The sequence below is a fragment of the Phocoena phocoena genome, chromosome 2 (assembly GCF_963924675.1).
Source record: "Phocoena phocoena chromosome 2, mPhoPho1.1, whole genome shotgun sequence".
Classification (NCBI taxonomy): Eukaryota; Metazoa; Chordata; class Mammalia; order Artiodactyla; family Phocoenidae; genus Phocoena; species Phocoena phocoena.
Window position 1 is genome coordinate 84,393,911 of NC_089220.1, and position 23,110 is coordinate 84,417,020.

Genomic DNA, 23,110 nt, shown 5'->3' on the forward strand with positions numbered 1-23,110 from the left:
CGCGAGCCACAACTACTGAGCCCATGTGCCACAACTACTGAAGCCCATGTGCCTACAGCCCATGCTCCGCAACAAAGACACAACGCAGCCAAAAATAAATTTAAAAAAAATATATATATATATACAAGGTGGCAGTTGTAGAATCTAGGTGGTGGATGTAGTATTCATTGTAAAATAACTTTTGTGTATGTTTGATATTTTTATAGTAAGATACTATTACAGGAGAAGGGGGAGCGAGAGAATGGTCATTTCCCAGGTCTCAGGTGAGTTCCTGGGATGGGCCACCAAGTGAGGGTGTGCTTGACTTCACATAGGAAAGAATTCAAGAGCGAGCCAGAGTAAAGTGAAAGCAAGTTTATTTAGAGAGATACACATTCCATAGGCAGAATGTGGTCCCTCTCAGAAGGTGAGAGTGGGCCCTGGGGTATGGGGTTGTTAGTTTTTATGAGCTGGGTAATTTCATACAGTAACGAGTGGGAGGATTATTTTAACTATTTTGGGGAAGGGGCAGGGATTTCCAGCAATTGGGCCACCGCCCACTTTTTGGCCTTTTATGGTCAGCCTTGGAACTGTCATGGCACCTGTGGGTGAGTCATTTACCATGCTAATATATTACAGTGAACTTATAATGAGTCTCAAGGTCTACTGAAAGTCAAACCTGCCATCTTGGACCTAGTTGGTTCTAACCAGTTTTTGTCATATTCTCAGCAGCTGTGTCATTCTTTTAACTGTTGTGTCCTGCCCCCTTCCTTCCTGTCTCTATACCAGGAAAAAAAAGTCACTAGAATAAAAGAGTACATATTCAGAAATTGTTACCAAACAGAAGTTTGTGTTACACAGTGAGGCCAAACAAACTGTCCAAACTGAGTTTGGAGCAGAGAAAAGTTTATTGCAGGGCCAAGCAAGGAGAATGGTTGGCTCAGGCCCCAAAACCTAAACGCCTCCAGTGGTTTTCAGGGAGGAGTTTTTATTGGCAAAATTTGAGGTGAGGGCTGCAGGGTGTGTGTGACTTTCTTCTGATTGGTTAGTGGTGAGGTAACAAGGTGGTGTTCCAGGAATCTTGTGCTCAGTCTGAAGTTACCATCCTCCACCTGGGTGGGGGCCTTAGTTGCTGCAGAACTCAAAGATATTGTTAGGTATATTCGTTTGGGAGGAACCACGACCTTGCCCCATCATGTACTATTGTTTCTTGACTGCTCTTCCTTTGTTTCTGCATCCCTTCCCTTCCATGATTAGCAATTGTTTGAATCTGCCCTTTGGAACTCAGGGAAAGTCTAGGGGGCTGAAGCCTATTTCCAACAAGAAATGGGGAACACAGAGAGGATTTATACCCAGGAGGGCCCCATGGGGTCCTGCTCAGTTTCAGGTTTTTGAAAAATTCTAGGATTCAATTACATACAAATAATGAAAATAATTTAACTCTGTCACTAGGCCACAATTTTGATGAATTGCTACATAATTTTAATCATAAGAAGGGCTCCAGATGTGACCTTGTTAACTCAGACCAGTAAGTTTCATTTTTCAAACTTAGCATTGATTTCTCAAGCTCTTTTCAAATTTTCACTCCTCTGTGAAACTCTTTTTGATTCCCCCATCTCTCTTGTTAACTCCAGTCAAATTGGATCTATACCTCTCTTATGCAAAAGTCCCATTCTTACATGAACTGCTTCCTGCTTGTTCCAGCCCATCCCAGACATTTGTAGGCACTGAGAGCCTGCTACTTGCAGACTTTGCCCCACCAGCCCCAAACTAATGAGGACCTTGCCTGGCACAATTTCTGTTCTTTTTCCTCCAATGGGGATGTGTCTTCTGCCCTCGGCCTTGTGTGAACAATCTTGGATGTCTGCAGGAACACTGAATTGAGTCTTCCTGTTTACTCCTCCAATGTGCAGTCTAGACAAAGACTTCTGGCCTAGGTCCCTGGTTCTCACTCCAGTTTCCTGCCAGGGTTGCAGCCTGCCCCTGGAGCGTATTTCTCAGCCGAAGCTCTGACCCCTTACACAGTTTCAAACTATCATTTGTTGCAGTATTGCTTACACTGACTCATATGATTCTCTCTTTTCTACTTGTTGGCCAGTATCTGCACTGATAAGAAATCCTGCAACCATGTCCTGACCCCTCACTTTGGGATCTTCAGAGATCAACCCCAAAATTATGTTCTTTGGACTCAATGATGGGGCTTCATCCCAGCACCCCCTGCTTGATCCTGATCTCCCCCATTCTTAGATCCTTACTAGAAGGTCCCAGCATGTGAATCTGAGAGCTGTGTTATTACAACAATTATTTCCACACATCTTATTTTTCCAATTATAAGAGCCTTTAACGTAAAAGCTATGTCTAATTTCTCACAATACTTAGCACATTTTTTGCATAGAGTAAATAAATCACAGACTGGCCAAAATATATAACAAATTAGAGGGTTCCGAGAATATTTTCATCAATCGCTTGGGAAAAAAATTCTCACCCCAAGTGAAACTGGACACCTAGGTATGTCCAAATACATTCTGTGCTTGCTGGGCTTGCACCTACTTTTTGTGTGTGTGTGCCGCTCTGTGCGGCATGTGGAATCCTAGCTCCCCAACCAGGGATCAAACCCGTGACCCCTGCAGTGGAAGCACAGAGTCTTAACCACTGGACTGCCAGGGAAGTCCTTTTTTTAAAAATTTTTTTCTTTTATTTTTGGTTGCGTTGGGTCTCCATTGCTGCGAGCTGGCTTTCTCTAGTTGTGTCAAGCAGGGGCTACTCTTCGTTGCAATGCACAGGCTTCTCATTGTGGTGGCTTCTCTTGTTGTGGAGCACGGGCTCTAGAGTGCAGGCTCAGTAGTTGTAGCACATGGGCTTAGTTGCTCCGTGGTATGTAGGATCTTCCTGGACCAGGGATCAAACCCATGTCCCCTGCACTGGCAGGTGGATTCTTAACCACTGCGCCACCAGGGGAGTCCCTACACCTACTTTTTAACTACATGTATTCTCAGGATTCACCCTAAACTCACTGACGAGCAATCTCTGAGGGTAAAATCACAGTGTTTGTTGTATGGGTAGGGGCTTCACACACAGTTTTACAGAGCAAATTATTACAGGGGCTCAGATGCTAGCACTAAATCACTTACTCCAGAGTCCCCTCATTTTAGGGTACCACCTGGGGAGCTTTTCAAAGGCAAATTCCTTAAGCCCAGTTCTGAAAACTGGAAGGGCTTGACAGGAGGCCCAGAAATCTGTATGATAAATCAGCACACAGTGGTTGTGTTGCTGGCAGTGCTGGGACAGACTGAAAAACACAGACTTGAGAAATTATCTTTTCACCAGTAGAAATTCCTGTCATTCCCTCTTGGCTGGCGTCATCACAAGGAATGCTTTCCATTGTCATTTGGTCCATCTGAGAGTCTCACCTCTAAAATCTGATACACATTCCCTTAACTCCCCAGTGTGATCACCTGCCAAATCCCCTCTCTGATATAGCATCAAATCCTTTTCCACTGTACCAGCCTGCCATCTCCTACAACCTGTTCATCATTCATTCATTCGCTCCCTCTTTATTCATCAAACATATCAAATATTGACCATGTACCAGAAAACTGGCCTACAAAGTTGAGCAAGACCTGGTTCTTGCTTAAAGATTGCAGCTTGAGGAAGACAGACCCCAAAACCAATCAGTATGACTCAATGCAGTGAGTGCAAAGATAGTGATAAGCATGGGGAGCTAAGTGACACTCCTAACTCAATTGGGGGGGGTGGTGGGGGAGGACATCAGAGTTCTCCTGAAGGACAGAATACCTGAGTAGGAGTTGTCAGTTCTCCCTCTTCCTCAGGGAAATCACTTTAGAAAACCGACTATATCACTCTCACTCAAGAACTACCTCAGTTCTATCAACCCAGATAAAGAGGCTTACCAGCCTGAAAAACATTAGCAAATCAGCCATCATAAACATCCTAAGTGTAGAAGAGAACAGCTGCAATTCCAATCCCAAGGTCTCTCTGGAACATACTCTACAATGACTTAAGAATTCCTTCTCAGAATGTAATGAAATGGGGAACTAAGAATACATACTTGACATTATACACTTCTTTCCAGGTTTTAACACTACCTGCAAGAGACATGAATTTTTTTTTCAGTACACACTGCTCTTTTTCAAATTCAAAAAGTATTACTATGTGTTCATTACTGAAAATTGGAAAAAGAGCTTAAAAAAATCAGCCATAATCCCACAACACAGAGATGACCACTGATAGTGTTTGGGTGCATTTTCTTCCCATCTTGTTTTACTATAGATTTTCAAAAACAAATTTAATTTGTAATGCTGATTATTGCTTTCTAAAACATAATGTAGTATGAGTATTTTTCCACATTATTAAAAATTCTTCATAAACATTTTAACGGATGCATCATGTAGATTTACCATAATTAATTTAACTCTTCTTATAATGCCTAAGTTATTTCTAAATTTTTCATAATTAAAAATAATGCTGTGGTTAACATGTGTCTACATTTCAGTTTTTTAAAAAAAATTATTTATTTTAATTTATTTATTTTTGGCTGTAGTGGGTCTTCATTGCTGCACGCCGGCTTTCTCTAGTAGCCAGCAGGGGCTACTGTTCGTTGTGGTGCGCGGGCTTCTCATTGGGGTAGCTTCTCTTATTGTGGAGCACGGGCTCTAGGCGCGCTGGCTTCAGTAGTTGTGGCACGTGGGCTCAGTAGTTGTGGCTGGCAGGCTCTAGAGCACAGGCTCAGTAGTTGTGGCACACAGGCTTAGTTGCTCCGCGCCATGTGGGATTTTCCTGGACCAGGGCTCAAACCCGTGTCCCCCGCATTGGCAGGTGGATTCTTAACCACTGCACCACCAGGGAAGCCCTACATTTCAGTTTAAATTCTTAGATTTGATTTTTTAAAGTAGAATTACAGAACCAAAGGGCTCAAACATCTTTATACCTCATATTATTGTTGACTTCTCAAATTAAAAATTTTAGATATAATTTATGTATAAAATTCACCCTTTTACAATGTATAATTCGGTGGGTTTTAGTATAGTCACAAGGATGTGCAATCATCACCACTATTTAAATCCTGAACATTTTCATCACCCCCAAAAGAAACCCTGTGTCCATAAGCAGTCACTTCTGATTCTTCTTCCCCATGAGCCCCTGGCAAATGCTAATCCACTTTTTGTCTCTGTGGATCTACTTACTCATTGATACAACAAACATTCACAGAGTACCTCTTATAGGCCACACAATCTTCTAGATACAAAAGATGTGTAGGACTTCTATGGGAAGAAGTATTAACCTTTTTAGAGAGGTGTTAAAGAAAACCTAAATAGAGAGGTATGCCAAATTCATGGTTTAGAATTTATTATTTAGTAACAATGTCAGTTCTCCCTAAAGCAATTTGTAGATTCAATGCAATCCCAATCAACACTCTTAAAAGTTTTGTGGCACTTACAATCTTAACATGTTTATGGATATACAAAAGGCCAAAAAGAGCAAAGATTCTTTTGAAGAAGAACAAGAATGAGTTGTTTTGGAATACCAAGATCTATTATAAAGCTATAATAATTAAGACAGTGTGTTATTGACATAAGACAGACAAATCCCTGATAAACAGAAGAGAGAACTCAGCAACAGACATTGACATTGGATGCACAGAGTATATCAACACTGGATATCTGATAGTGGGAATAATGAGCCTTACCAATAAATGGTGCCAAATAATCAGGAATCTGTATAAAAAAACCCAGTAAAATTGGATCCATACCTCATATTATATTTAAAAGTCAATCCCAGGAGCTTCCCTGGTGGCACAGTGATTAAGAATCTGCCTGCCGGGCTTCCCTGGTGGCGCAGTGGTTGAGAGTCCGCCTGCCGATGCAGGGGACACGGGTTCGTGCCCCGGTCGGGGGAGATCCCACGTGCCGCGGAGCGGCTGGGCCCGTGAGCCATGGCCGCTGAGCCTGCGCGTCCGGAGCCTGTGCTTCGCGACGGCAGAGGCCACAGCGGTGAGAGGCCCGCGTACCGCAAAAAAAATAAATAAATAAATAAATAAATAAATAAATAAATAAATAAAAGAATCTGCCTGCCAATGCAGGGGACACGGGTTCAAGCCCTGGTCCGGGAAGATCCCACATGCCGCGGAGCAACTAAGCTCGTGCACCACAACTACTGAGCCTGTACTCTAGAGCCTGCAAGCCACAACTACTGAGCCTGCATGCTACAACTACTTAAGCCCACGCACCTAGAGCCCGTGCTCCGCAACAAGAGAAGCCACCACAGTGAGAAGCCAGAGCACCGCAAGGAAGAGTAGCCCCCCACTCACTGCAACTAGAGAAAGCCCATGCGCAGCAATGAAGACCCAAAACAGCCAAAAATAAATAAATAAAATAAATAAATTTTTTAATTATGAAAAAATAATAAAATTAAATTAAATTAAACGTGAATCCAGGTGTATTATAGACCTAAATGTGAGTGGCAAAACCAGAAGGATATAACAATGGAAATATCTTCAGAAAGTTGGAGTAAAAACGTTCTTAAGACAAAAAAGCACTAACTGAAAGAAAACAATGATATACTGGACATTATCAAAGTTAAAAACTTCTGTTCATCAAAGGATACCTTGATAAGCGAAAAAGGAAACAGCAGAGTAGGAGAAAAATGGGCAAAAGATCTGAACAGGCATTAAAAAATTCCTAGTCAATTAGTATGTATAGCAGTGTTCAATCTCATTAGTATTTAGGGAAATGCAAATTAAAACTACAATGAGCTATAACTATTTACTTTCCATATTATGTTACCTAAAATTCAAAAACTTTTACCTAGAGTCAGTAAGGATGCGGCACATTTGGAACTCTTGTACACTGTTGGTAGGTATGTAAAACCATTTTGAAAAACAGTAGGCATGCCTAGTAAAGTTGAAAACACATAACTAGCAATTCCACTCCTGGAGAAATTCATGCACATTTGCACCAGGCTACATATACAAGGAAACTCATAGTAACACTGTGACAACCAAATATGGGAACATTGATAGTGGTGATGAATTGTACCACATTTCCTTTTCAAAGAACTATATGTCTTTCCCCACCATGTGACTTGTCATGCCTCCTGGTATACATACCACCTAATTAGCTTTTGATTTGGCCATAACATATGCTTTGGCCAATAGACTGTGGGCAGAGTAGACATAATATATATTATATCCATGAGTTTCTGTCAGAGCTATTGCTTCTACCTCTTCCACAAAAAGTCATGTCCCAGAGTTTGCTCCTTTACTCTGTGTCCTGGAATGAGAAAACACATGGAAAAGAACCAAAGCTGATACAATTTACAAGCATCAAGAGCAAGAAACAAATGTTTGTTACTGTAAGCCAGTGAGATTAAAGGGTTGTTTACTGCAGCAAAACTAATACACAAAAATGGCATAGATAAATTGTGGTATATACCAAAAATGGGATACCATATAGCAATGAAAATGAGACATACACACACACAATATATAACAGCAAAATAATTTTGAATAAAAAGAAGCCAGATACATGGGAGTTTCCTGGTGGTCTAGTGGTTAGGATTCAGTGCTTTCAGTGCTGTGGCTGGAGTTCAATCCCTGAGATTCCACAAGCCACATGGCATGGACAAAGAAAGCCATATACAAAACAATATATCCAGTATGATTCCATGTATATAAAGTTCAAAAACAGGCAAAGCTATTCGTCTGCTGGAGAATTCATAGGCAGATGGTGACACTGTAAAGAAAAGCAAGGACATGATTGCCATAAAAGTCAGAATAATGGTTATCTCTGGGGGTGGGGAAGTAGAAGGGAGTTGTGACGGAAAATGATACAAGGTAAGGTTCTATGTTACTGGCAATGCTTTAGTTCTCGAACTGGGTGTTCATTTTAGAGTTTTCTTTAAACAATGCATTTTCATTATATACATGTCTATGAATATTTCACAACAAAAAAAAAAGTTTTAAAAAATTCCCTGTCATTGCTCATTTGTTCCTCTAAGCCTTCTTTGAAAGTTTCCAGTTACCACTCTCACCTGGAAATCACTATAAATTAATCTCGTAATTGAGATTTCACAAGATGCTAGCTCAAAATGCTTTACTGATAGTCCAATCTAGAATATCTAATACTTCTCTTCTTCTCTTGTTCCTGGAATTTTAAATCCAAAAACCCCCCAGAAAACCACTCACGCCAATCTGGCAAGGTCCACTATTTATGATTTATCATTGCTGTTGATTAGTCAGCATTCCTTCATTCTTTAGAGGCTTACACAGTTTTTCTTTTTAAATATTTATTCCACTATTTTATTTAAGGTTGAGATCAGAGTTGCATGATGATTTCCAGGAACATTTTTTGAAATTCATGTATTTATTCCTCATTCTTCCCTAATTCCTATTACTTATTCAGCACCTGCAATACAGATGGAGATGAATGAAAATAAAATGATATATTGTTGAGATTTTAGAAAAATTACAACAAAGAGAATATTTAACCCATGCCATATAATGAGAAGCACTATTAATGGGCAATGCTTTGATTTCCATGTTTTTTTGTTTTGTTTTGTTTTTTGCGCTACGCGGGCCTCTCACTGTTGTGGCCTCTCCCGTTGCGGAGCACAGGCTCCGGACGCGCAGGCTCAGCGGCCATGGCTCACGGGCCCAGCAGCTCCGCGGCATGCGGGATCCTCCCGGACCGGGGCACGAACCCGCATCCCCTGCATCGGCAGGTGGACTCTCAACCACTGCGCCACCAGGGAAGCCCTCCATGTTGTTTTTTAAACATTTGCAATGAGTCATACGACAGTACTGCTCTTTGCAGTCCATCGTGACTGGGCCTTTTCTCCCCTTTACTGAAGGGAGATTTTCAATGTACATTCAGCTTTTCGGTCATCTGCCTGACTTTAATTTTCTAATTCCTCCTTGGTTATCAAATTTTGTCTAGTTTTATTTATTAGATATCACTCCAAAGACCACTTCCTTTCCTACAGTTACAATTCATTAATATACCATTTTCCAAAACATCCTTGCAAGTTTTCCTCATCTAATTCCAACTGCATCTCTGAAAACAGGTTTGTCTTATACCTCCAGGCATTACATGGGTGGCAGGACACAGATAAGACCACACAAATCCATGCAATGTAATTTTCTGTCTCTGGGAGAAATCACAGATGATTGCGGTAAGCACTACAGTACCCTCTTAGGACATATCTCAAAAACTATGTGGTACACCCCTATATCAGTCAGGATCTAACAGGGAAAGCAGAAAGCACAAATATACAGATATAATATGGTTATCAAAAATTGTGGAGACAGGACTTCTCTGGTGGTCCAGTGGGTAGGACTCCGTGCTCCCAATGCAGGGGGCCCGGGTTCAATCCCTGGTTGGGGAACTAGATCCTGCATGCTGTAACTGACAAGTCTGCATGCTGCAACTAAAAAAAAGATCCTGCACGCTGCAACAAAGGATCCTGCATGCCACAACGAAGATCCCACATGCTGCAACTAATACCCGGTGCAGCCTAAATAAATAAATAAATATTTTTTTAAAAAATTGTGGGGAGGATGGGGACAATATATGCAGAAAAAAATTCTTTTCAGTAACCATAACTTGGTGGTGATAATTACTAGTGATGACTAATATCACTATTATAACACTTCAGCATGTATAAAGTAGATAAAGCAAAGGAATAGTTATAGGATATTCTAACATCCTCTGTATCTTTCAGAACCAGAATTCTTTATGTGGAAGAGATACAGATATAATATGATTATCAGGATTGTGCTTACTTTTAGAGAGAAGTTAGGGACTGTGATGGAGTTGGGATGTGTGAAGGATCTTTTGAGATGGTAAGCAAAGTCCTACTGCATGACCTCGGTGGTTTCTACAAAGAGTGTTCACCTTATTTTAGTAAGCTATAAAAACATATATCTCCTAAAAGTAATTACACATCCAAAGTATTAGCTAAAGAAATATTTAAAATAATTTGTGGTTAATGATGCAGTCACTTTGGAAAACAGTTTGGCACTTCCTCAAAAAGTCAAACATATAGTTACCATATGACCGCACAATTCCACACTTAGGTAATGAAGACGTGTCCACGCAAAATGTTCATAGCAGTTACACACAAATGTTCATAGCAGCTTTATTCATAGTAGCCAAAAAGTGGAAACAACCCAAATGTCCATCAACTGATGAATAGACAAATAAAACATGGGATATCTATATAATACAATGTGATACAGCAACAAAAAGGAATGAGGTACTGATACATGCTACAACACGTATGACCCTTGAAAATCTATGCTAAGTGAAAGAAGCCAGCCACAAAATAACATGTGGTGTATGATACCATTTAAATGAAATACTCAGACTGTTGGTTGTTTAGGTCTGGGAGAGGTATGAGGGAGGTGTGGGGTAACAACTAATGGGCATGGTATTCCTTTCAGGAAAGAAAAGATGTTCTAAAATTAGATTGTGATGGTGGTTGCACAACCCTGAGAATATACTAAATAAAACCTGAATTGTATATTTATTTATTTGGCCGCACAGCATGAGGGATCCTATAGTTCCCCAAGGATCGAACCTGCGGCCCCTGCAGTGGAAACGGATTCTTAACCACTGGACCGCCAGGGAAGTCCCTGAATTGTATACTATTAAATGGGTGAATTGTATGGTATGTCAATTATATCTTAGTAAAGCTCTTAAAAATAATTTGTGGTTGATATGTTCACAATGTGTTCATCAAACCACAGTGAATTATCTTCTGGTTTACATGAATGTTCTTCCTATTTGTCTGCTCCTTCTTGGTATCTGTGTGTATCTCTTTCTCCTTACCCTCCTTTTGGAATGTGATTCTCATTCCTTTTCTCTTGTACTCCATACTCAAAGCCTTGAAAATATGGTACATGTCCATGACTTCAAAGACCATTTACATAGTGATACATTCCAAATCTCTCTAGCTCAGATCTTTTTCTTGCTCTATATCCACATATATCCAACTGCCTATTAGATACATCCATTTCAAAATTCCAAATGTATCCTTAATGGGAAACATGTAAAATTCAACTTCCTATGGAATCACTGTTCCTCTAATTGACCTCTCAGTGCAACCTGTCTATAAATGGCACCAACTTTCAAACAGATGTTCAAAACAGAAACCGGGGAATCAACCAAGACTCTTCCTCTTCTTTACCACCCATATTCAATTGGTCTTTTGATTCATTCTACTTACTAAATATCTTTCAAAAATGTATTCCTCTTCAGATTACCAACTTCCATATTCCTGTCAAATGCAGGCATTCAACATCTCCCCCAAATCAATGCAAGAGTTTTTGTACAAGTCTCCCTCATACTAGTCTTGCCCCCTTTCAGTCCATCCTCCAATTTAAACCAGGATTATCTAAAATCTACATTTCTGATCATCTTAGTTTCTTATTCATAATTCTTCAATGGTCTCCTTTAGTCTATAGGGTAAAACATAAACTCAACAAGACATATCCTCAGTGCGCTTACATTCCTTTGGGAATTACCTTTTCCCCACTGTGGACAGTGTTGCCTGCCTCAGTAGGATGACAAATCAAGGTGCCCTGGATGGGTGGGTTTATGAGATAAAGTCAATTATGCCCTCTCAGATTTTTGAATCCTGAGTCAAATTATGCAGGGATGGAAAAAAGAAAATGTACTGGCACTCAGTCACTCTGACAGAAAGTTGAATAGTTCCTGCTGCCTAGAGTTCTGCAGCTGCCCTTGATCCTATTTCCAAGCCTAGTTCTCCAGCTTTCCCATCAATTCTGTGAGCCACTCATCTTTCCAATAACTCCTTTTTGTTTACATTAGCCAAGTCAATTTTTTTGCTTATGACCAAAAAACCATAACAGAAACATGGACCCTATTTCCCAGCCTTACCTCTCATAATACACCCTACATGTTTTCCTCTCTTGTAATAGTGAACTCCTTGTAGTTTTCTTAGCCAAAATGCACCCTTCCCTTACCTCTTTCAAAGCCCTTTGACACACAACACAGTTGCAAGGGCAAGTGCTATCTCCTCTCCAAGGCTACTCTGCCTCCTTCATCCCAACCCCCACCAGCAATTCACTGGTACACCTTAAACACAACTATTATTAAGCAAACTATGGATGGCATCCCAACAAGTTACACAATAATGAAGAGAATTTCTTTCTCTTTTCTCCCTCATTCCTGGAACTTGCAATTTTGGCTCTTCTTAAGGAATGTTTTCTTTAGAATGTGTTTCCATTGCAAAGCTTTTATTTAAAACATTCAGGGTTTAGCCATCAGGTGCCTTTCAAGTTATAAACAGTAATGCTCTTTGGGGAATTTGAGAACTCCAGAATGTGGAAATATCTCATATAAATCAGAGGGGCTACTGTTGCAATGTGGAGAGATCAGCAGCATTGGGCTTAAGTTACTGGCTTTTCTGGTTTACACTACAATTAAATGCTTTTCATCAACTGCTCCATATCTACCAGTTTACACTCTAGTTCATTGAGGAAAGAGAGGGGAAAATAAAATATTAAAAGTGGATGCCTCTGGGGAAAAGTACTAAGGTCAGGAAAGGATGGGGCAGGGATATTTATTTTCATTATAAGCCTTTCTCTATCATTTATTTTATAACCATGGGCATATATTACTGTTTCTTTTAAAATTTGTTTAAATTTTATCTGACTATATTAGCAACACATATTTGCTTATTTTGTCCATTGATATCGTTACCAGATTGTTGCAGGAAGGTGGACCCCTTCCAGGGCCTGAGAGTGGGCTCTCGTCTAACACTCGGAAATGAACTGTCCGAGGAGACACAGGTGCTGACAAAGCAAGAGACTTTATTGGGAAGGGGCACCCGGGTAGAGAGCAGGAGGGTAAGGGAACCCAAGAGAACTTCTATGACACACATGGTCACCGTCTTGGAATTTATGGTAATGGAGTTAGTTTCCAGGTTGTCTCTGGCCGATCATTCTGACTCAGGGTCCTTCCTGGCTCTGCACACATCACTCAACCAAGATGGATTCTAGCGAGAAGGATTCTGGCAGGCTGGTAGGACATATGGACTGGTGTCTCCTCTCTCCTTTTGACCTTTCCCGCATTCTTGGTGGTAGCTTGTTAGTTACGTCTTCCTTACCAGGACCTCCTGTTGTAAGATAACTCATGTGAGTGGTAATTATTGGGCCTGGCCAAGGTGGGCAGTTTCGGTCAGTGGTTTCCCTAACAAAATTAGTCAACTGGACCTGCACTGGGGTCCTAGCTTGGGCAGAGACCCCCTGTCTCAGCCAGGTGGGTTTTTTTTCTGATTGGAGTCATGCAGCCAACAATGAAACTGATGCTGAGGCTGGAAGAGCACAAAGAATGGCCAAAGAATGGAGAAGCAAAGAACCTAGTTTGCAAAGCAGCTTCTCAACTCAATTTCTGTGGAGACATCAAATATACAGGAAGGTCGAGTTAAAAAGGAGGGAATTGGAAAGAGTGGGAGGAATATTCATGAGTTATCCCAGAACAGGGGTGTGGTTTGGACCTGGAACTGATGCAACTCTCCTTTTCAGTCCTTGTATGGGCTTCTCTGGTTGTGGTCATGGCAATCGTCAACTGTGATGGCTTTGGTGGATTTAGCATGGTAATGTATTACAATGAGTGTATAATAAGGCTCAAGGTCTACTGGAAGTCAAATCTTCCACCATCTTAGGCCTAGGTGGTTCTAACCAGTTCTCGTTTTTTCTCTTTGCAGCTTCCTCCGAAAACTTTAGTAAGAGTAATTAGTTTCTATTCAAGGGAGGGGCAGGGTTATGATTCTGGGGCTACAGCCTTGGTAACAATATCATTTAACAAAAGTTGCAACTCTAATAATTATTTCCCCCACACCCAGTAGACCAGTGGCTTCCAAATGTTTTTAAAATAAACTTTATTGAGGCATAGTTTATGTACAATAAAGTGCACATACATTTCAATGAGTTTTGACAAATGTATACATTGGTGTAACCACCACCACAATCAAGATATACAACATTCATATCACCTGAAAAAAATTCCCTTGTGCCCTATCGCAGTCAATCCCCAACCCCTTTCCCTAGCCCCAGGCAACCACTCATCTGCTTTCCTGTCACCATAGACTAGTTTTGTTTTTACTAGTTTCATATAATAGAATCATGCAGCATGTACTCTTTTGCATCTGGCATCTTTTGCTCAGCAAAATGTTTTCAGATTTGTCCATGTTATGTGCATGATAGTTTGTCCTTTTTATTGCTTAGTACTAGTCTGCTGTATGGATATACTGCTTTTGGTTTATCCATTCACGTGTTGCTGGAAATTAGGATTCCAGTTTAGGGCTATTAAGAATAAAGTCGGGACTTCCCTGGTGGCGCAGTGGTTAAGAATCCACCTGCCAACGCAGGGGACACGGGTTCCATCCCTGGTCTGGAAAGATCCCACATGCTGAAGGGCTATGTTCTACTTTGGTAGAAATAGGACTGAATTAATGCCCTGCCATTAGGCCGTAGTGCTGCTAGGATTGCATCGATCTTCCTGTTTGTACTGTTTGTAACTATGGCCCCATCTTAAGTATTCCTAATTGAAAAACAAAGCCTCAGGAAACCGAAACTTAACCAGCCGCTCTCGCTTCTGTAACTATGCTTGCTGAACCCCCTTTTGCAACCATCCAACCAATCAGACGGTGACTAGTGTCTTTGTTTAAAAGTTAACCAATCAGTGACTAATGTCTTTGTTTAAAAGTTAGCCAATCAGTACCCCCCACCCCTGAAGGTCGCGAGCTTGTTTGTACCTGTCTATAAAAGAGCTGTACTAAACTCCATCGGGACCTCTTAGCGTCACCGGCAACGAGTGCGCGGAGGTCCAGGTTCGAACCTGCAATAAATGACCCTTGCCGTTTGGCTTTGACTCTTGTCTCTGGTGGTCTTGTGGAGGGGTCTCGTGACCGTGGGCATTTCATTTGGGGGCTCGTCCGGGATGCCCCCAAGCCCACCAGACATCAGGTCAACGGGTCATCGCTGACAACCGATCGGTAAGTAAGCTGGCTCAAGGTACCTTCTGTTTTGGGGACTAGGACAGTCCTGGCGGACGCGCTATAGGACACCTAGTCGGGCGTGGTTGGAGACGTCCACCGCGACCCATCTGGGGGTTGATAGCCCATCTGAAGCGCGCACGCGATAACCTCCCTTCCTCCTTTTACAGGCTCCGCTATTGCGACTGCTCTTAATCACTTTTTCGTTTTCAGAATAACCTTTTCTAACCAACCTCTTCCAGGACCTAAACATGGGCCAAACACAGAGTACCCCTCTCTCCCTCCTTCTCACTAATTTTGGGGATGTGAAATCCCGAGGACACGATCTCAGTCTGGACATCCGGAAAAGAAAACTTATTACCTTCTGTCGCTCTGAATGGCCAACTTTCGGGGTTGGTTGGCCCACCGAGGGTACCTTTTGTCTTCCTATAGTCCTAAAAATTAAATCTAGAGTTTTCTTACCAGGGAAAGAAGGCCATCCGGACCAAATCCCCTACATCTTGGTATGGCAGGACCTGGTAGAAAACCCACCTCCCTGGATGGCCCCCTTTTTGTCATCAGGGACATATAAGATCCTTACGGCCCGACCAACTAAACCTCCCAAGCCTCAGACCTCAACCGCACCCATACTTTCTGAGAGCCAAGACCTCCTTCTCATAGAACCCCCTCCATATCAACATCCTCCTTTGGCCCCACAACCGGTCCCCCTTCCTGCTCCTGACCCTGCTCCTCTCCCCTTGGAAGAACCTCCTGTGGCCCCTCCCGAGAGGCCACCCAGGTCAGAACCGGAGGAGCGAGAGGCAGAGGCACTGCCGGCCCTCCTGCCCAATGAAAATAACTCCCCTGGGCCGGCTGGACGCACCCGTGGACGCACTCAGCGCGACCCAGGGTTCCGCCATCCAGATTCCACCACAGCCCTACCCCTGCGAGAAATAGGCCCTCCCGATGAGACAGGGAACCCCCGACTCCAATATTGGCCATTCTCTACCAGTGACTTATATAATTGGAAAACCCAGAATGCTCGTTTTTCTGATAATCCTAAAGACTTGATAGCTCTTCTAGATAGTGTTATGTTTACCCATCAGCCCACCTGGGATGACTGCCAACAGCTTCTCCGGATCCTGTTCACTACCGAGGAACGAGAACGAATCCAGCTGGAGGCAAGAAAACTGGTTCCTGGAGATGATGGTCAACCCACCGCTAACCCTGATCTTATTAATGCAGCCTTTCCCTTAACTCGCCCCCCGCAGGATGATTGGAACTACAACACCGGAGAAGGTAGGGGACGACTGCTCATTTATCGCCAGACTCTAATGGCGGGTCTCCGGGCTGCCGCGCGCAAGCCCACTAATTTGGCCAAGGTATATTCAATTGTACAAGGTAAAACAGAAAGTCCCTCCTCTTATTTAGAAAGATTAATGGAAGCCTTTAGGCAATATACCCCTATGGATCCAGAGGCCCCCGAAAATCAGGCTGCCGTTGTAATGTCCTTCGTTAACCAGGCAGCCCCTGATATTAAAAAGAAACTCCAGAAGTTAGAAGATCTGGAGGGCAAACAGATACAGGACCTACTCCGTATTGCTCAGCGCGTCTTTAATAACCGAGACGCCCCAGAGGATAGACAACTTAAAGCCACTGAGAAAATGACTAAGGTCCTGGCCGCCATTGTTCAGAAAGATCAAGGGGGCCCCCCAGCCACTCGACCTCCCAGGCGACCATTGGACAGAGATCAATGTGCCTATTGCAAGGAAAAAGGCCATTGGGCTCGGGAATGCCCCAAAAAAAGGCAGCCGCGCCCCAACCAGGGGCAATGGCAACCGAAGGCCACCACCCCAGTCCTGTTTACACATGATGCAGAGTAGGGGGGACGGGGTTCGGACCCCCTCCCCGAACCCAGGGTAACCCTACAAGTGGAGGGGAAACCAGTCCAATTCCTGGTGGATACAGGGGCACAGCATTCGGTCTTGGTTAAGCCCCACGGGAAAATTTCTGACAAAACCTCCTGGGTCCAGGGAGCTACGGGAGTTAAACGTTACCCCTGGACCACTCAGAGAACTGTAGACTTGGGCACGGGAAAAGTAACCCACTCCTTTCTGGTCATTCCCGATAGCCCTTGCCCCTTACTGGGGAGAGACTTACTTACTAAAATGGGAGCGCAAATTCATTTTCGGTCAGAGGGGCCGATCATAACAGACCCTCACAACCAACCCATATCTGTGCTCACCCTGAACTTGGAAGATGAGTACCGACTTCACCAGGAACCACCCTCCCAAAATCAAGATATAAAGTCATGGCTTCAGCAGTTCCCCGAAGCATGGGCAGAAACAGGTGGGATGGGACTAGCCAAACATCGCCCAGCCCTATTCATAGAAATCAAACCAGGGGCAGATCCTGCACGTGTCCGACAATATCCCATGCCCATAGAGGCCAAAACTGGTATCACTCCACATATTCGCCGGCTTCTTGACCTAGGTATACTGCGTCCCTGCCAGTCGGCCTGGAACACACCCCTGCTGCCAGTCCGCAAACCTAACAGTAAAGACTACCGCCCAGTACAGGACCTGAGGGAAGTTAACAGACGAGTCATAGACATCCATCCTACCGTACCCAATCCATATACTCTTTTGAGCGCCCTTAGTCCAGAAAAACAATGGTATACTGTGCTGGACCTCAAAGATGCCTTTTTTAGTTTACCCTTAGCACCCAAAAGTCAAGAACTCTTTGCCTTCGAATGGTCGGATCCCGAGAGAGGCATAAACGGACAACTCACCTGGACCAGACTTCCCCAAGGATTCAAGAACTCACCTACCTTGTTTGATGAGGCCCTACACGAGGATCTCAGTGAGTACCGGAGACAAAACCCCAATATAACCCTCCTGCAGTATGTTGATGATCTCTTAATAGCTGCTGGGACCACTGAAGCCTGCCTGCAGGGAACCAGAAACCTCCTACAGACTCTCGGCACCCTGGGATACCGGGCCTCTGCCAAAAAGGCGCAGATCTGCAGGCCTGAGGTAACTTACCTGGGATACCTACTGAAAGGGGGGCAACGATGGCTCACAGATGCACGGAAAGAGACTGTCCTCCGCATCCCCAGACCCACCACGCCTCGACAGGTGAGAGAATTTTTGGGGTCAGCTGGGTTCTGCCGTTTATGGATACCCAAATTTGCTGAAATGGCCAAACCACTATACTTAGCCACCAAAGAACAGACGCCCTTTGAATGGACAGAGGAGGCTGAGCAATCGTTTCAGCAGATCAAAACTGCCTTGCTATCCGCACCCGCCCTGGGTCTCCCTGATGTCTCCAAACCCTTCCACCTCTTTGTGGATGAAAACAAAGGCATAGCTAAGGCCGTGTTGACCCAACCCCTCGGTCCTTGGACCAGGCCTATCGCTTACCTATCGAAGAAATTGGACCCCGTGGCTGCAGGCTGGCCTCCTTGCCTCCGGGTGATCGCCGCCACAGCCCTAATGGTAAAGGATGCCAACAAACTAACTATGGGACAGGAATTACATGTCACCACCCCCCACGCCATCGACGGGGTTCTCAAACAGCCTCCCGACCGATGGATGAGCAATGCTCGATTGGTCCACTACCAGGGTCTACTGTTAAATCCTCTCAAAATCAGCTACACTCCACCACGGGCTTTAAACCCTGCCTCTCTATTACCTGACCCAGACTTAGACTCCCCACTCCATGATTGTGCAGAGGTACTGGCTCAGATCCATGGGGTTCGGGAAGACCTATGTGACCAGCCCCTATTAGATGCACAAGTCATATGGTTCACTGACGGCAGTAGTTTTGTCCAGCAAGGTCAGAGGTATGCGGGGGCAACGGTAACATCGGAAACTGAGGTGATATGGGCAAAGACTCTCCCCCCAGGGACCTCAGCCCAAAAAGCTGAATTAATTGCCCTGACCCAAGCTCTTAAGATGAGCAAAGACCAAAAAGCCACCATATATACAGACAGCCGGTATGCTTTCGCTACCGCACACATACATGGGGCAATATACCGAGAGCGGGGACTACTCACAGCAGAGGGCAAAGACATCAAGAACAAAGAGGAAATCCTGGCCTTGCTAGCGGCCATATGGGAACCCAAAAAGTTAGCCATTGTACATTGCCCGGGGCATCAAAAACCCACAAATCCAGTCGCCCGGGGCAACAATTTGGCAGACCAGACGGCTCGAAAGGCGGCATACACTCCAATACCATTACTTCCCCTACAACTGCCGGATCCAGGGCCCCGGGAATTACCGCCCCAACCCGACTACTCGGAAGATGACATTAGATGGATAAACAAACTCCCTCTAACCCAGGTTAAAGACGGATGGTGGCGGGACGCTAAGAACAATATCCTCCTTCCAGAAAAACTAGGAACCTTGGTCCTTGAACGGATCCATCGTAGCACCCACTTGGGCGCCCGACGGCTACAGGATCTCATCAGACAGACTGGACTTAAAATTAAAAATGTCTCCGAAAAAACTGAACGACTGGTTGCTGGCTGTGCAGTCTGCCAACTCCATAATGCTAACACCCACCCACCAACCGCTGGCATCCGGGAGAGAGGGAACCAGCCCGGAGCCTACTGGGAAGTGGACTTCACGGAGGTAAAGCCTGGCAAATATGGATATAGATATTTACTGGTGTTTATAGATACCTTTTCAGGTTGGACCGAGGCATTCCCGACCAAGAATGAGACAGCACAAATAGTAGCTAAAAAGCTACTAGAAGAAATCCTGCCCAGGTATGGCTTTCTAGTTATGATAGGGTCAGACAACGGGCCGGCCTTCGTTTCTAAGGTAAGTCAGGATCTGGCTTCCATACTTGGGGCTGATTGGAAATTACATTGTGCATACCGCCCCCAGAGTTCAGGACAGGTAGAAAGAATGAATAGAACTCTAAAAGAGACCTTGACTAAATTAACCATGGAGACTGGCGCTAACTGGGTAGTCCTACTCCCCTACGCTCTGTTTAGGGTGCGAAATTCCCCCTATAAGCTAGGATTTACCCCCTACGAAATAATACATGGTAGGCCTCCTCCTATTATCCCTAACCTAAAGACTAACCTTATCCAATCGGACCCAGAAAATAATCTCCTGTCTTCCCTCCAAGCTTTACAGCGGATACATGAGACAATCTGGCCCAAACTAAAAGAGCTATATACAACAGGACCCCCGCCTACTCCACACCAGCTCCGACCAGGTGACTGGGTCCTTGTCAAACGCCATCGACAAGAGACCCTAGAACCCAGGTGGAAAGGACCTTACCAGATCATCCTGACAACGCCGACGGCCATCAAGGTGGACAGCATAGCTGCCTGGATCCATTACACCCACGTCAAGCCGGTGGACCCACTTTCTGACCTCATCAAGTCCACTAAAGCTGACGTCACCTGGACGGTTGATCGGAGTAAGGACAATCCCCTCAAACTGACCTTACGCCATACCCTCCCCCATGAGGACCAAGGTACTGCTGATAGCTCTAATGACAGTCCTAACCCTCAACCCTCGGGCCACGAGGGGAGGATTCAACGCCCCCCCCAATAAGAATGCTTTAATGCAACAACTATATGGTGCACCCTGCGAGTGCAGGGGAGGTACTAGCGAGACTCCTGTTGTTCCCCGAAGGTATACTCATATGCAGGATTGCGGGGGAATAACTGCATACCTTGTTCAGGTATATGGAGGCACCGGGGTCAAAACCAGCTGGCAATGCCACCATAAGCCTAAACCACTCCCCCCCCGAGCTATTTGTCCCTGTTCTACTTTTCAGGAATCAATGCATAGCACGTGCTACTCCTCTTACCAGCAATGTACAGGGACCAATAACAAGACTTATTTCACAGCCACACTACAAAATAATAAAAGTCCCACCATTAGTGATAATAATAAATACCTTCAGGCTGGATGCATTGGCACTCCCGGGACCCCGGTGTGCTGGAATACCAGGGCCCCCATACATATGTCAGACGGTGGAGGGCCCCAAGACGAAGTGCGCCAGATAGAAACCCGAAGACAAATAGAAAAGGCCTATCAGGATCTGTACCTACAGCTCAGCTACCACCCCCTAATTCGCCCTAAGGTCAATCCCTCTGAACTGGACCCCCAAACCACGACTATACTAGAAGCTACTTTTGCGCTTTTAAATACCACCAACCCCAACTTAGCACAAGATTGCTGGCTCTGCCTTCCTCAAGGACCGCCCCGCCCTATAGCCATCCCCATTTTCGCCAATTTAAACATCAGCAAACAATGTAACCCAACTTTACTCCCGGAGCCGTTTCCCATACAATTTTCAAAGTTTTCAACTACCTTTAATACCTCATGCTTTGTCAAGAACGATTCCCTCTCTAACGCCAGTATTGACTTGGGAATCCTTTCATCTACTGGATGTAGTCAGTATATCCCCGTAAACTCCTCCCTCTGTAGTCCTAACACCACTGTCTTTGTCTGTGAAAATAACCTAGCATACACCTATTTACCCCAGAACTGGACAGGGGTCTGCAACCTAGCCACCCTCCTCCCTAATGTAGACCTGATCTCGGGAGACACTCCATTGCCCATTCCCAGCTTTGACCTTTGGGCAGGAAGAACCAAACGAGCCATTACAGCCATACCCCTCCTGGTAGGACTAGGAATTACAGGAGCTGTGGCCACAGGGAGTACAGGTCTTGGGGTCTCCCTTCACTCCTATAATCAGCTATCTAGACAATTAATAGAAGATGTAGAAGCCCTCTCTGGAACCATTCAGGACTTACAGGACCAATTAGATTCGCTGGCCGAGGTGGTCCTACAAAATAGGAGGGGCTTAGACTTGCTGACAGCTGAACAGGGTGGGATATGCCTCGCTCTAAAAGAAAAATGTTGTTTTTATGCAAATAAATCAGGCATTGTAAGAAACAAAATTCACCAGCTCCAGAAAGACTTAGCCCGCCGTCGGAAAGAATTAGCGGACAATCCCCTTTGGTCAGGATTTCATGGGATGCTTCCCTTCCTCCTCCCCTTCCTGGGCCCTCTACTATGCCTCCTTCTCCTCCTCACTATAGGCCCCTGTATATTCAACAAAATCATGGATTTCGTCCGAAAAAGAATAAACACAGTTCAGCTAATGGTATTAAGATCACAATATCAGCCATATGAGGACTTAGAAAATGAAGAAACTGAGCCTTGAGGACCCAAGATTGGCTCCTCTGGTTCATGAAAGAAGGGGGAATGAAGGGCTATGTTCTACTTTGGTAGAAATAGGACTGAATTAATGCCCTGCCATTAGGCCGTAGTGCTGCTAGGATTGCATCGATCTTCCTGTTTGTACTGTTTGTAACTATGGCCCCATCTTAAGTATTCCTAATTGAAAAACAAAGCCTCAGGAAACCGAAACTTAACCAGCCGCTCTCGCTTCTGTAACTATGCTTGCTGAACCCCCTTTTGCAACCATCCAACCAATCAGACGGTGACTAGTGTCTTTGTTTAAAAGTTAACCAATCAGTGACTAATGTCTTTGTTTAAAAGTTAGCCAATCAGTAACCCCCACCCCTGAAGGTCGCGAGCTTGTTTGTACCTGTCTATAAAAGAGCTGTACTAAACTCCATCGGGACCTCTTAGCGTCACCGGCAACGAGTGCGCGGAGGTCCAGGTTCGAACCTGCAATAAATGACCCTTGCCGTTTGGCTTTGACTCTTGTCTCTGGTGGTCTTGTGGAGGGGTCTCGTGACCGTGGGCATTTCAATGCCGTGGAGCAACTAGGCCCATGCACCACAACTAGAGAGCCTGCGTGCCAAAACTATTGAAGCTTGCACACCTAGAGCCCATGCTCCGCAACAAGAGAAGCCACCGCAATGAGAAGCCGGAGCAACTCAATGAAGAGTAGCCCCTGCTCACCGCAAGTAGAGAAAGCCCACGTGCAGCGACGAAGATCCAACGCAGCCAAAAATAATTAATTAATTAAAAAAGAATAAAGTCATCGTGAGCATTTGTGTCCAAGTCTTTGTGTAGATATATGCTTTCATTACTCTTGGAATAAATCCCTAGGAGTGGATTGTGGGGGTGAAACTGGCAAACTGTTTTCTATAGTGGTTGTACATTTTATT

General features: G+C 44.3%; 1 protein-coding gene across 1 annotated transcript; it reads left to right on the plus strand.

Moving 5' to 3' along the window:
* The first annotated feature begins 241 nt into the window (after positions 1-241).
* LOC136118441 (uncharacterized) lies at positions 242-19,822 on the plus strand. Its single transcript, XM_065871707.1, is given in 5 exon segments — positions 242-263; positions 12,726-12,868; positions 15,261-15,429; positions 15,763-19,743; positions 19,746-19,822. Coding segments are annotated over 5 exon segments (4,392 nt in total).
* Positions 19,823-23,110: the final 3,288 nt, after the last annotated feature.